General features: G+C 42.0%; 1 protein-coding gene across 1 annotated transcript; it reads left to right on the plus strand.

The window, feature by feature from the left end:
* The first annotated feature begins 5,052 nt into the window (after positions 1-5,052).
* On the plus strand, positions 5,053-7,072 carry LOC147867161 (putative xyloglucan galactosyltransferase GT20). The gene has a single exon (XM_087314946.1). The coding sequence runs from the start codon at positions 5,060-5,062 to the stop codon at positions 6,995-6,997; it is 1,938 nt and encodes a 645-aa protein (XP_087171072.1). The 5' UTR covers positions 5,053-5,059; the 3' UTR covers positions 6,998-7,072.
* Positions 7,073-15,623: the final 8,551 nt, after the last annotated feature.

The raw sequence follows: 15,623 nt of genomic DNA on the forward strand, positions 1-15,623 counted from the left end.
CTCTCTCTCACACACACACACACACACACACACACACTTGAGAATCGTACATCTATAGATGATGAGATTCTTTAGTCATGTCTTAATTCTAATTCTAATTCCATTTTTACTTTGTTACGTTTATCTTGGTTTATTTTTCTGAAAGACGAGTCAACATTTTAAGATGTAATCTTTGCTTGGTCTTATAGACCATTTTGGCCACTTAAAAGATGTTAATCTCTCTCTCTCTCTCTCTCTCTATGGATATTATATATATATATATATATTCCTTCATACTATACTTTTAGTGTTTCTTTGTATTGTGTTTAGAGGTGTTTCCTTCCGCATTTTTCAATGACAAACACATACCAAACATGTGATAAACAAAAAATGAATCTATGTTCAAGAAAGTTTAAGAAAACACTTTTGGGGATTCAATTAGCTCAAATAAGAAGAACTAAGATACCAATGCATTTTTGTTTGAGGATGGGTAACATGAATTCACCCATATTTATACTTAAGTTTTGTTTCATGGGCCAATTATGACCTCTAGTATATGTTAATATATTGTTCTTTTTTTGTTTCTCTCTTTCTCATTCTAAATCTCATTTGTTTTCACACAAATATACAAATGCATGATATATCAATTACATCTCTAATTCCAATATCTCTCCCCAATCTCTCATGTTTTTTGGAAAAAAGATATATAAATTAATATCACATAACGATACAAAACCTCCCATGACTTTACTACAATAGTGCAAAAAGTTACATCTCTAAGTCCAAAACTCTCCCTGTCTCCCTCATTGTTTTCGTGGAAAATCACAACGCAAGTCACATGCCACATCAGTGTATTAAACTCACAACCTCATTGTCTCCAAATTATTGACATAACCATGATCTCGATTCTCAATTATGACTCGACTGACTTTCTTTCTTTGGATTCTTTTCCGTCCTAAACAAATACATAATATGTCAATTACATCTCCAAGTCTGAACTCTCTCAATCATTGTTTTTGTGGAAAATTATGATGCAAGTCACATGCAAAGTGTATCAAACTCACGACCTCATAGTCACCAAATAGTTGACACAACCATGATCTCGAAACTCAACTATAACTTGATTTATTGTCTTTCATTTTGTCCTTTTCTCAAATAAATTCCTTTCAACCTTCATATCTCTCGTGGTACTTGATAGGCTACCAAATATGGCACACGTTTTTCATACCCTAGTTGTACCAAGTTACCTAGTGCCTAAGGTAGTCAAACACAACCTTATACAATAGGGGAGTAAAGCTTTGTCTGTTGTGGTGAAACCCATCGAAAGGTTGAAAACAACTTACCAATTAATGATGCCCAACGTTGCAACTTAACAACCCAAATGGCTTTAGAGACATTAATGAACTTTTTGTTAACATATTTTATATTAGATTTGATCAGATTAGGGCAAGGACATCGTGTTTCCAACAAATGGCATATGTCTAGGCAGGTTACAAATAATATTGTCTAAAAATACGCGCACCTTAAATTATGTAGTTCAAACACGAGTCACTATTTTCCTTTAGAGCATTAATTGAATTTAGTCAAATCAATATATGCACAAACTTTTTGACAAAAGTGTATACAATAATATCTAGAAAAACTTACTAGGGGTACAATACATATTGCATGTAATTACAATTAATAAACCGATTATTGGAAATTCATGGAATTGGATATTTAGAAGAGAAATGTATGTTTGTTTACCAAAATTCATTCCATGTTCGCCCGCATGCTCCCTCCCTATGTGTAGTCTAAAAACATATTAGTTTATCTTCTAAGTAAAGGCAATAAAGTTATTAAATCAAACGTCAAGGGGTATTAGAGTCATCAATCTTAACTGAGAATACATTGTGGCCTGTGGGTCAAAGAATTTATACTTGGATGAGAGTTTGGTAATTAATGCATTTTGTGTTTGTATGATCAAATCTTGGGTTCTTCATACTTGTGAGAGAGGGCTAGTTTACTAGAGTGCTCATGTTATGACATGTATATGTACATATTGCATTCATCATTATTTCAATACCATCTCAATGTGTCATTATTATAGTTCTCTTGTGCTCATGTTTTTTATTTGATATATTCATATCCACACTCAAATTATTGCATGTGAACGTGCTCATACAAGATTGTGTGTGGTTAATATGTCTGTGTTCGTGGGCTTATAATTTCTTGTGTACATCGATTTATATATGTGTCTTTGTGTCTATGCTTGTTTCCATTTTGTTGTTCTGTTTCCTACCAATAATGTAATGCAAAGGGAATGATGAAATAGATGCCACTTCTAGATATAACAACATTTTAGTGTAGTTTAGTCACTAATGCAACTACGATATTATTAATGTAACGCTTAAATGCTCTTCTTCTTTTGCTAATCAAATGCATTGACATCTGAGCGTTCAAATCTTCACTTTTAAAGAATAATTTCAAAGCTTGACTAATGTATGGCATTTAGTGCATGCCTTGTAAGTTAAAAGGTTATTAATGTATACATGAAGCCTTTCGTGAGTAGTGAGTTGAATAGAACCCACAAGCAAAAAAAACGTTGATATCTACACTAATTTGCAACTGAAATCATTGGTGCTCGTAAAAATTGGATGACCAAATTGTAGCTATCATTGACAAAACTTCCTAATTCATTAAAGCGCATATGTGTTTTATATGAATTGGCACATAAAAAACCCTTACCAATAGGCCATCCTTAACATGCCATTATTTATTGTGTGATACTTGCCATCATGGATTAGCATTGAACTCAAAGAAATTGCTTAAGATTGAGAAAAACTATGATGAAATATATATTTATACATTGATTCATAAGTTTCTCGACTAATTGGAAAACCAAAGGGTCACTCTACCATTCTATGACATCAATCATCTTGGATATGAACTGTAGATTGATGCATGTATAGTACTTGGACATTAATCTTAATATTGATTATCTTGTCAAAAATAAGCCTCGGAATAAATAGATTGTGCTAAGTATACTAATGTGACAGTCTACAAATGTTATAATATGATGTCAAGTAACCTCATTATCAACATACTCATGAGTCATAATGAGGGTGGTTATGGGCATGACATCAATGTGAGCATCAACTTGATAAGTACATAAAATCATATGGTGCTTTAATGCATAGTAGATTTATAAGTAAACATTAATGGATTATACGCTTTATTGTAAATGATTGAACTGCTTTTCTTTTTTAGTACGCTACTTAGGTATAGGCGATGTCTCCCTTAGAACATATAAATAAACCCTAGCTTCCTTTTCCATGCTTACAATAGCAAAAGATTGGGGTGAAATATTCATGAAGCTTTACAAGGATATAACATAAAATGCATATTTGACGAATTAAATCCATTAAGTGGACACATTTTAATTTTCCAAACCGACAAGTTTGAGATTTCAAGGGTAGGCATTGGGCACCCTTTGTATTCATGAAAACAACATCCTAAATAAATGATCATAGTGTCCTTTTCTTGTGCCTTGAAATAATTGGAAAGGGAGCATTGAGAACATGCAAAAAGCACCGATAGTATGTAGGAATTTGTTAAGGAAAAGAGCCGTGTACTTCTTAAAGGCAGGTTCAATTTCCAAACAGATAGGGGAGTTCGAAAAAAGAGCTCAACCAAACACTTTTAGGGAACGGAGGCGCAGGTTCCATGGACAAGTCAGAGGGGAATGTGGGGGTCGAGACGAATCGGATATCAAGGTAAAATATTCAACAACATTTGCTCAGGACGGACGAAACCTCGTAAAAGGATCAAATCCCAAACGTTGGACAACATTATCCATTTGCTCGCTAAACCCTAAACCCTAAACATTAGACGTTTGTTCGGGACGGGACCTCTCGAAAGGATCACAGCCCAAACATTGGACAATGCTATCCATCTGCTCCCTAAACCCTAAGCCCTAAACATTGGACGTTTGCTTGGGATGGATAGAACCTCTCCAAAAGGATCACATCCCAAACATTGGACGCTGTTACTCATCTGCTCACTGAACCCTAAACCCTGGAAGGAGCGTTTTTGTCGGAGAAGTGAGAGAGAAGAAAGGGTCCCAGATATCCCGAACACATGGACAAGCACTAGGAGAACACGCACATAGATAGTAGAGTTGTCGATCAAATGTCCCAGGAGAACTTACTCATGGGCGGGCACAACCCCCCCCCCCCCCCCCGCCTCGGTCTGATATCTCCGGAGGAACACACGGGCGGACGGACAATTGGGCTGGTTGATCGGGAATGCCGAAGAACTTACGGACGGACCATTGGGCCGTCCATCCGCAATGGTCTGTCCATCCGAAATCCCGGAAAAGTCACGAACAGACGGGCGGTTGTACGGACTCTTCGTGTACAAGTATTGAAGCCAATTAGTATATTCCCCACGGACGGACATACAGAATCTTCGTGTACACGTATTGAAGTCGGATCGGTATATTCCCCTCTCCGTATTCGTATTTTCCACCCACTAACCCCACAAAAGACCGTATGTGTGCGTATATACGGATCCGTATATACGCTCCATCTCTCTCTCTCTCTCTCTCTCTCTCTCTCTCTCTCTCTCTCTCTCTCTCTCTCTCTGTGTCGCTTTCACTGACTGACTGTAGCAGAAGTTCGTTATACTTTAAAAAGACGAGTAACTGAATTCTATTCCTGCATCACTCATTCATTCAATCTGAGCTTCTTCTCCTCATATAATCGAATGATGATTCCCTGCAGGATCCACTGAAATCGCCGCCCTGTTTCAATTCCATTCAATCACAATGATCTCCTCTTAATCGCTTCTCCAATTTCCCATTCTGTTAGAAGGATCCGTCTCAAGATCCATTCATTCACTATCAGAGCCGTCTGATTTCCTGCACAATCCAATGCAAATAATCACTACCAGCTACCCCACAACCCCATTCTGTTAAAAAGGAATCTGTCTCAAGATCCATTCATTCATTCACATCAGAGCGGTCTGATTTTTTTCTGCACAATCCGATGTAATAATCACTACCAGTTACACCACAATTAACCGAAGAGAAGCTCTAGATATGGTGGGAGGCTTGATGAGGATCCATTGCTCTACCAAAGAAGAGTCTGCAGCTTCATCCATGAGAAGGGCCTTCTCTGTGTCTTTCATCATATCTCTGATGGTCACTTTGATGATCATATACTGGCTGGAGATAGGCTCTTTCCTTCACAATCTCCATCTTCTTCATCATCACACAGGTAACACACACAGCACCATTCATCATCATCATCAGAAGGATGTGAAGCAGCTCAATGTACTCTTCCATGGGGAGGTTCATAAAGCTCCCACCTTGGATTCCATCAACAGTAACCCTAATTTTAATAACACCTCGGAAGAAATCTCTGGAGAGAATGCTGCAAGACAGATCATGGAGGAGCTGAGAAAGAGTGGATCAATTCACAGAAGAAAGCATTCCTCATTGTGGTCATCATCATCATTACCATCATCATCATCATCAGAATCAGAATCAGAATCATTATCATTACAATCATCATCATCAGAATCATCATCTTTAACATTATCATCATCATCATCATCATCTTTAACATTATCATCATCATCATCATCATCATCATCATCTTTAACATTATCATCACCACCACTATCATCACCATCATCATCACCACCATCATCATGCCATGGCAGAAAAGTTTACATCTACAATCTTCCCAACCGATTCAACTCCGATTTGCTTCGCCAGTGCGGATCGTTGATCCCGTGGATAGACATGTGCGACTACTTCTCCAACTCGGGGATGGGCCGAGAAGTCGAAGCGGCGCAACACCATGGCCGCATAGTACCATCAGGGCAATGGTACCACACCCACCAATATGCACTAGAGATCATCTTTCATGAAAGGTTGAAGCACTACCCTTGCCTGGTCCTAGACCCAGAAGACGCAAACCTCTTCTACATTCCGTACTATGGCGGCCTCGACGTGATGAGGTGGCATTTCGTGGAGAATGCGACCAACGAATTGCGGGATCGGCTCGGTCTCCAACTCATGAAGTGGTTGGAAAAGCAAGATATGTGGCGAAGGAACGGAGGAGCCGACCACGTGCTTGTGCTCGGGAAGATCACATGGGATTTCCGGCGTTTTCCATTGGTTATCACCAAGGCCAAGACCGAGACCGAGACCGAGACCGAGACCAAGACCAAGACCGAGACAAGGACCAATACCGGGACCAAAGACACCACCATGAGGAGTGATTGGGGAAACCAAGTGTTGTTGTATGAGGGGATGCAAAATGTCACCAAGCTTTTGATAGAGAGGGACCCTTGGGACACACATGAAATTGGTGTCCCCCACCCAACCTTCTTCCACCCTAGGGACGATACGGACATACGGACTTGGCAAGAGCACGTCTCCATGGCCACGAGACGACACCTCGTGAGCTTCGCTGGCCAGCCTCGCCCGAACCAGAGCGAGAGCATACGGACCCATCTCATCAATCAATGCACCAATGCCTCATCGGGTGTATCTTCGTCGGCATGCTATTTCTTGCATTGTACCGACAACATATGCCTTCGGCCCGAGACCACGATGGACTTGTTTATTCACTCGGAGTTTTGTATGCAACCCCCTGGCGATAGCCCAACGAGGCGCTCAATCTTCGAGTCCATGATTGGTGGATGTATCCCTGTCTTGTTCAATCCGTATAGTGCGTATTACCAATACCCATGGCATTTGCCCGATGATCCGAGGTCATATTCGATATACTTCCCCGCAAACGATATAAGGGGAGGCAAGGTTAACGTGGTAGAAGAGCTCCGGAAAATTCCGAAGCATGTGAGGGAGGAGATGAGACATAGACTCATCTATGAGATCATGCCTGGATTAGTGTATGCTAAGCCAGATGCAAAGCTTAGGGAGGTAGAAGACGCATTCCTTATCTCTCTTAGGAGCTTGTTTTCTAGAGTCCATGAGAGGTTGCATCCAACTTTTGCAAGCTCTTAAGAAAAAGATTGTAATTTTGTGTATACTGTTGTGATTGAGTACATTCTTTCAATAATTTGATTATGCTTTGATCAATTGTGGCCATATTTCCAATAAATTGGCCTTTCACACTTCCAATAAACCTCATTGTTTTTCAAGTGAGTCTAAGACTTAAATGTTCATGAGTGGTTGTGTGCTTTTTTAGCATAATTTCTTTTAACCATCTCCTAACAAATGGGTAGTGGGAAAGGCTTCAAAGGCATTAAAGTTGGATACAATATATGCTTAACATAGCCTCTCTCTCTCTCTCTCTCTGTGTGTGTGTGTAAACCTCCAAATCACTGGTTAGTCTTTTCGGGCTAACCTAATGGTGGGTTTGGCATCTAGCTTAGTGCCATGGTCCGTAAGACCACACAAAATATTCAAAGGATGATTGACAAAACTTTGGACTCTAATGTGGGTTCTTCTTTTTATATGATTTTCAAATATTCCAATGGATTCTCTCTCTCAATCAATGATAGAGAGGCTTTTGTTTGGGGGAACATTTGGGGGTTGATTCTTTGACAACAATGCCATACCTTTTGGTGGTTCTTCGTGTTTGACAATATACTTTTCTCTATGTTCTTTCGTATGATAGTTCATATGAATGAAACACTTTTATTAGCATCCAATATTTAATTGATAAGAAGTATATGCAATTGGATTGGTATTTCTTAATAAAGGCCTAGATTAATCTAATCTGAAACTATTCTATCAATGGTTTGATATGTTAATGTGATCAATATACAGATGCACATGCACTAATGTATTGCTTTCCGATGGACTAGAATATGGTACTGATGCATCATCATATTAATCATCTTTAGTAGTTGAAGCACTTGGTTAATGGTTACCTAGACTCTAGCCTATATGCATATGATTGCAATTCATAACAAACTTTCTAGAGGGCTTATGTCATAGACTCATAGCTTGTTGAATTTTTTGACATTCATATGCACAAGATGTTGCACTCTTGGTAAAGCTTGAATAACCAAATTGTTATATCAATAAATTAAGGATACTTATTAAATAACTAATTAATGTATTTCCAACACACACATACAATATCGCATAAAACATCAATACATACTAGTTCATTTAATATTCAACACTCATTGATATTTCATGTAACTCGACTTTCCCTTCAATCATCTCAACTCATTTTGAATCTATGACCTTTTCATTTTAGGAAACAACTCACACCATTTAAGCTATCTCATGTAATGAGGATCTGATAGCTTGAGGAAGCTATCTCATTTGAAGTATCTTATGCTATTATATTAATTTCAATGTCCTCCTATCTAGCTACCTAATGTAAACTTGACATTCCAACACAATCCTCTCTTCCTTCACAAACACCACATCACGATTCCATCTACCATCATTAAACCAACATATCCTTTGATACAAATGAGTTTTAATCCTCAACCCCATTGTTGTGATGTGGCAAATCCAAAGGTAGAAATAGGGAAAAAGGGACAACCACATAAATCTCTATATGTATATGTGGAAACTTGTCGACTTTTTCACTTGTAAGTTAGAAGATGGAGAATAGTTGTTTTCTCTCTCTAAATACATTTCAATATCAAAAAGTTATTGATCATGCGTTCAAAGGGTTTTGTTTGAGGAGGAGAAAGTGTCTCCCAAGTAAAGGCGTGGGTAGGGATATGTAAACCATTCTTTTCTAGGATGAGGGAAATACCTGATCCACCCAAGAAATGCTGATTAGTGATGTACAATAAGAGTTCTTATTAGTTAGACATTCGTTTTGCTAGTTTCTCCCTAACTTTTCTAATATTAACCAACATGTAACAAATGACGTTTTTCAGGGATAGGGGGAGACGACGAATGTGGACACACCTACACCACTCGACATCTTCCTTGATGAAGCAGAAAACCAAAGAAGAATCAAATGCCCTCGGATGTCAGGTTTCAAAGCAACTTGACGTGGTGTAGAAGCAATTACGAAAATAAGGGAACTTTGTCGTGAAGATTTTTGGCAATGGTGTGAAAATTGCATGGAATGTACAAAATCGAGTGTGGTTCTTCACACACAATATGAAACAATAATAGTGAAGATATTATTTTATATTAGTTTAGTATCTTGGTACAAAAAGATGGATGTCTTCAAGAGCTTCCGAATGCATTTTACTACATGTGAAACAGACAACTTAATGTCCAGTTATGTGAGTGTAAAGTTTGAGAAGAAGAAGAGGAAAACAAAACTGTGAGATATCCCACATAGATAGGACACCATCAGGATTCAAGCTTATATAACTAGAGCCATACGTCTATATGTTTCATTTATGTGTTAGGCACACAAAAATGTTGGGTTGTATAACTTGGATGAATGGATGCGGCCAAGTTGTTCAAAATGGTTTTGGAGAACCGGAATCGAACCGAACGGATGATGACGGAACCGGAACCGGAACGAGCGGACGACACCTGATTGAACTGAACGGCGACGGAACCGCATCGGATTGGATCACCGGGTCGGATGCGAACCGGATAGACGGATTGATCGGATAGGTTGATTGCGACGATTTCGGTGTGAAATGAGCAAAATCATCTAGACAAAAAAAAACACCTAGTAAAAATTTGTATAAAAAGGGATGCAAGCAAGGCTTGAACCTTGCACCTCCAAGATAGGAGGCAATAGCTTACTATTAAGCCAAGTCATTTCTTTAGAAATGTTTTTTTTACCATTATAGTTTCACATGTAAATTCTCATATTAGAGCTTGAATGAGTGACATGGTTATCATGCATCACATGTAATGCATGAGCGCCAAATGGCAAAGATGTATCACATGCATTCCATGCATTGTATGCATGTCTTACCCTCACATGCATCATATGCATGGGGGCATCTATAAAAGAGTGGATGAAAAAGATTAAAGGGAGCTAGGTATGAATCAAAAATTTAAGAAGAAGAAAATTCGTTATCCAATTGATGATATATCTTGTTCCTCAAATCTAAAGTCAAGGGTTCAATCTTAATCTCTCTCTCCTATCTTATCTTAATCTCTCTCTCTCTCTCTCTCTCTCTCTCTCTCTCTCTCTCTCTCTCTCTCTTTCAATCTATCTTAAATACTTTCTCGCTAAAACTAGTGCAAACTTCGAATCCTTCCGGTCTAGAACCCCGACGGTTCCGCCTCACGATCCGCACATAGTGATGGATTATCATGACAATGTGAGCTACACCACATGGAAACCATGGTTTGGGTACCTTCTACATCAGGACCACGTGTCACACTCACATCGAAACCCTTTGTCCTCCCACTTTTTTTCGAGAGGCTTGGATGGAAATGAAACTAGGCCTAGCACAAAGTCATTTCCTTTATCGAATATGTTACACCATAACACGTTTTGTACAAATACTAGAACTCTTTTAGCTTAAGTTCTATTTTTAATTTGATGATTGGGTAGACACCTTATTTTATTGTACGCCAATTGTCTTATGGGCCAAATTTTGGCCTTAGAAGATGTTAATATATCTTTCTTTCTTTCAAATGGATTACTCTGCTTATGGTTAGACTACAATGTGTTACAATATATATATATATATATATATATATATATATATATATATATATATCTGATCTTTTAGGGGGTAAGGATTTATGAGAAGTACAAGTGAGATCATGAGAACTGCAAGTGAGATCGCCGCTTTCTCAAGCTATTGGATCCTCACTACAATTTTCCGTCTAAACACCAATATCTTGGACATAAATATTGTTGAGAATCAAGCTCAACTTGGTCTAGTGTGTGAACTCACCTTGAGAGTGAAGAGACACCTCAACGGTAAAGAGTCACCATTATGTCACCACTTTGTATTCTAGCATTTAGTATGAGTCATAGAATCATATTCTATGACACATAACTTATGAGCTTTCACATTCCCCATGCTCCATGAGGCTTGTAGTTAATGAAGAGAGAGGGTGACTACATAAAGCACCCTCCTCCCACCTTGTATAACGTTGAGTCTTTCTCCTTTGTCAATATACTTTTACATTGCGTATTCCTTGTCTCTCTCTCACTCTCTCATACACACACATAACTCATATCTCTTCTGCTTCACAAGAATCCATCTCTTGATTCTTTACATGGTATCAGAGCGATTTGGTAGCTTGATCTTAGCCCATTCGCCTCATCGTGATCGTGTGTTGTGCTCCACGCCGACGACCAAGAACCGGCTCATCGCTATTGTAGCTTCGCTACATAGCTCGCATTCGAAGAGAGAAGAAGAAGAAGAAGAATCGACATAATGAATACTCAAATGGGGAGCGCTCTCCCTACCGAGAAGTTGGATCGAAATAACTTCGCATCTTGGGAGTACAAGATGCACCAATACCTTGTCGGACAAGGCTATTGGAGCTACATCAAAGGAGTGCATGAAGACCAACCCGCCGAAGCGGCTCCCGGATACGTGACATGGGAGCAAGCCGCAAGCCGCAAGCCGTGTGATGTATTGCTTGGCGACGTGTGTTCACGATCACATGCTCGGCTACATTCGCGAAGCCAAGACGCCGAAGGAAGCGTGGGAAAATTTACGAAAGATTTCCGCCGCCAACACGACCGCGAGGAAGCTTCAACTCCGCCAAGAGTTGAACAACATTCAACAAAGGGACATGTCCATCACGACATACACCTTGAAGATCAAGGAGCTTTGCGACTCGCTCGGCTCAATAAGAGTAAGGATAGATGATGATGAGATGGTGCAAATATGCCTCGGTGGCCTCGCACCACGGTTCGGCGCGATGCGAATCGCCATTCTAGCATGGGAGAAATCTCCCTCCTTCTTTGAGCTCCAATCAATGCTATTGGTCGAAGAAAACCACGTGTGTACAAGGAGCAATGAGTCGGAAGGCCACATGCTCTACACGCACTCTAATGAAGGAAGAGGACGCAGACGAGCGAGAGGCCGATTCGGCCAAGGACAAGGCGGACGAGGTCCGACCTACGACAACAACTCCCAATTTCAGCCGCAAAACGGAGGCCAACGAGGAACCTTCGCAAGAAGGGGGAGCTTCCACTCCGGCCCGAGCCGTCAAAATGCAATCGAATGCGGATATTGTGGAAAGCTCGGCCATCACGAAGAAGAGTGCCGAAAGAAGATGCATGAATCGGCTTCCACAAGCCGACAACTCACGAATTACGCGCACAATTCTGACTACGAAGAGTATAGCGGAATGTACGGGCATAACTTCGACTATGAAGATCGTGGCAGAATGTATGCACACAACTCCGACCGTGGCGGAATGTACGGGCACAACTCCGACTACGAAAATCGTGGCGGAATGTATGCGCACAACCCCGACCGTGGCGGAATGTTCATGATGAAACATAGAGCAAACTCTATGTCGGCCGCTACCTCAACTAGTGCCTCCGGTTCGGAAGACGTATGGTTCGTCGATTTCGGTGCCTCGAACCATATGACATCGCATCAAGAATGGTTCCGAGAACTTCGAGAGCCGGACCGACCCGGCTATATCGAAACCGGAGACGACACTACGAACCTGATTCGGCACATTGGCAATGTTCCGTTCGGAAAAGAAGGTAAGCAAAATTACATTAAAAATGTCTTGCATGTACCAACCATTACGAAGAATTTGGTCTCCGTTGGCCAAATTGTAGAGCAAGGGATGCAAGTTCGATTTAATCAAGGCGGTTGCTTCATCGAAAAAGAGGGCCGACTCATCACACGCGGACGAAGAGAGGGCCGGATGTTCATTCTCGATTCACGCGAGATGAAATCCGCCATGTTCGCGAAAAACACGAAAGCCGACTTCGACATAGAGCTATGGCATAAGTGAATCGGCCACATCAAGCTCAACAAACTCAAAGCAATGAAATCGAAAGGAGTCGTCATTGAACTCCCGACATTCAAAGAGAAGGAGATTGAAGGTGTATGCGAAGCGTGCCAATTCGGCAAGCAACACCGACACCCATTTCCGAAGGAGCGGATTGTGAGCAAAGGCGTACTCAACGTAATTCATTCCGATGTATGGGGTTCGGCTCAAATGGTGACATTCGGCGGATGCTGATATTACGCGCTCTTCATCGACGACTTTTCTAGGCACACTTGGATCTACCCGATGTGGCAAAAGAGCGAAGTGTTCAGACACTTCCAAAATTTCAAGAATGAAGTCGAGAAAGCCACGGGCCGACATGTACGATGCCTTCGATCGGATGGCGGCAAGGAGTGCTTCTCGGACGATTTCACGACGTATCTCCAAAAGGAAGGAATTCGGCGAGAATTCACTTGCCGACACACTCCGCAACAAAATGGAGTAGCCGAGCGTAAAAATCGGCACATCCTCGAAGTAGCGCGGGCCATGATTAACGAGAAGCATATGCCCAAGTCATATTGGGCCGAAGTGGCAAATACGGTCGTCTACCTAATGAACCGGTGCACAACATTCGGCGTGCACGAGGTCACTCCGCACGAAAGATTCTTCGGAAAGAAGCCGAACCTATCACATGTTCGGATATTCGGCTCCATTACGTACGTGCACATCCTCGACGAGAAGCGTCAAAAGCTCGACCCGAAGTCGAAGAAATGTATCCTCGTAGGATACTCACTGGAGCAAAAGGGGTACAAGTGCTACAACCCTTCAACTCGAAAATCTCGGGTAAGTCGAGATGTTGTCTTTGACGAGTCCGCATCCTGGTACGCACCAGAGACAACTTCGACTCCGACCCCGCTCGACCTGGAATCCACTGAACAAGAGATAGAGGATGAAGATAACCTTACGCGCATGTTCGAAGAAAGTCCGATCACGACCCGACTGAGCGGACCACAAGAGCCTTTGAGCGATCAAAGCACATCACGGCCTAGCCTGAAGATGGACAAAGGCAAGGCGAAAATGGCAGAATATGAAGACGATCGCTTCGACGACGATGAATCGACTCACTCACTCGACAGTGAGTTCGGCGGTTTCGAGGTACCAATCGGAGCAAAGAAAGCCCTCATCTCTGCAAATGAAAAGCTCCGCCGATCCACTCGTGAAAAGAACCTTGTAAGCCAATTCGGCTACAACGATTATATGGCGTACCATTACGCCTTTATGATGAAGGTAGCGATAGTACGGGAGCCAGAAACCTTTTCGGAAGCCGCGAAGGACCCGCGATGGATCGAAGCAATGAACGAGGAGATGCAGGCACTACGGAAGAACGAGACGTGGGATCTCGTTCCCACCTCACCACACAAAAAGGCGATCGGATGCAGATGGATCTACAAGGTGAAGTATAACGCCGATGGCTCCGTAAACCGCTACAAAGCGCGACTCGTAGAGAAGGGCTACGCCCAAATGCACGGAGTTGACTACAAGGAGACCTTTGCACTGGTGGCAAAGATGACAACGGTGCGGACCGTAATTGCGCTTGCCACGGCGAAAGGGTGGCACCTCCATCAAATGGATGTCAAGAATGCCTTTCTGCAAGGCGAATTAGAAGAGGAGGTGTACATGATCCAACCACCCGGCTTCAACTCGAGCACCCATCCGAAAGCGGTTTGCCGACTCAAGAAGCCACTCTACGGTCTCAAGCAAGCACCGCGTGCTTGGCATTTGAAGATAACGCAATATCTTCATCAAATCAGCTTCCGTATGTCAAAATCAGACAATTCCCTCTACATACGAAGCGATTCCGCAAGTCCTATCGTCATCATCTTATATGTGGATGACCTAGTCATTGGAGGTGAGCATCTCGTCGAAATCAATAAGGTCAAATCCCTCCTTTCCGACAAGTTCGAGATGATGGATATGAAGGAGCTCCACTACTTCCTCGGCATCGAGGTAATTCGGACTCCGGCCGGAATCATGATCTCTCAACGGCACTACATCCTCAACTTGTTATACAAGTTTGGGATGGCTGAGTGCAAATCCGTGGCAACCCCGCTCGATCGTAATCTCAAACTAGATGCGAACTCCGGCACCAAAGCGTGTGAGCTGACTTAGTATCGGCAACTCATCGGGAGTCTCATCTACCTCACGATCACACGACCCGATCTCAGTTATCCGATCGGTCTCCTTAGCCAATTCATGCAAACACCACGTGATACTCACTTGGATTGCACTAAGCGAGTTCTACGATACGTGAGCGGCATAATGGATTGCGGCATCCTCTACAAAACCGCGATGCCAATACAACTCGAGGGGTACACAGACGCCGATTGGGCTGGCTACAAAGCTGATAGAAGATCAATCCTCCGGATTTGTTTTCTCCCTCGGCAGCGGAGCAATATCCTAGAGTAGCAAGAAGCAGCCCACTGTCGCTCTTTCGAGTACGGAGGCGGAATACAAGGGCTCAACCGTAGCTGCGTGTGAAGCCGTATGGCTCAAGAGGATTTTGAAGGATCTGGGCGTACCCATCAAGGATCCGACTTCCCTTTACTGCGACAACATGAGCAGTATCTGTCTGGCTCAGAACCCGGTGTTCCACGCGCGGACAAAGCACATCGAAGTGCACTATCACTTCATCCGAGAGCGTGTTCTGGCTGGCGATGTCGACCTACAACACATTAGCACCAATCTTCAAACGGCCGACATCTTCACTAAAGCCTTAGGAGCCCACAAGCTATGGCAATTCATGACCGATCTCAGATTG

The sequence above is a fragment of the Azolla caroliniana genome, unplaced genomic scaffold, assembly GCF_043228905.1.
Source record: "Azolla caroliniana isolate FFs.n. ecotype wild unplaced genomic scaffold, voAzoCaro1.0.p SCAF_2, whole genome shotgun sequence".
NCBI classification, from domain to species: domain Eukaryota; kingdom Viridiplantae; phylum Streptophyta; class Polypodiopsida; order Salviniales; family Salviniaceae; genus Azolla; species Azolla caroliniana.

Bases quoted from the DNA above. Each gene is read 5' to 3' on its own strand.
- LOC147867161 (XM_087314946.1), top strand. From the start codon at position 5,060: ATGGTGGGAGGCTTGATGAGGATCCATTGCTCTACCAAAGAAGAGTCT.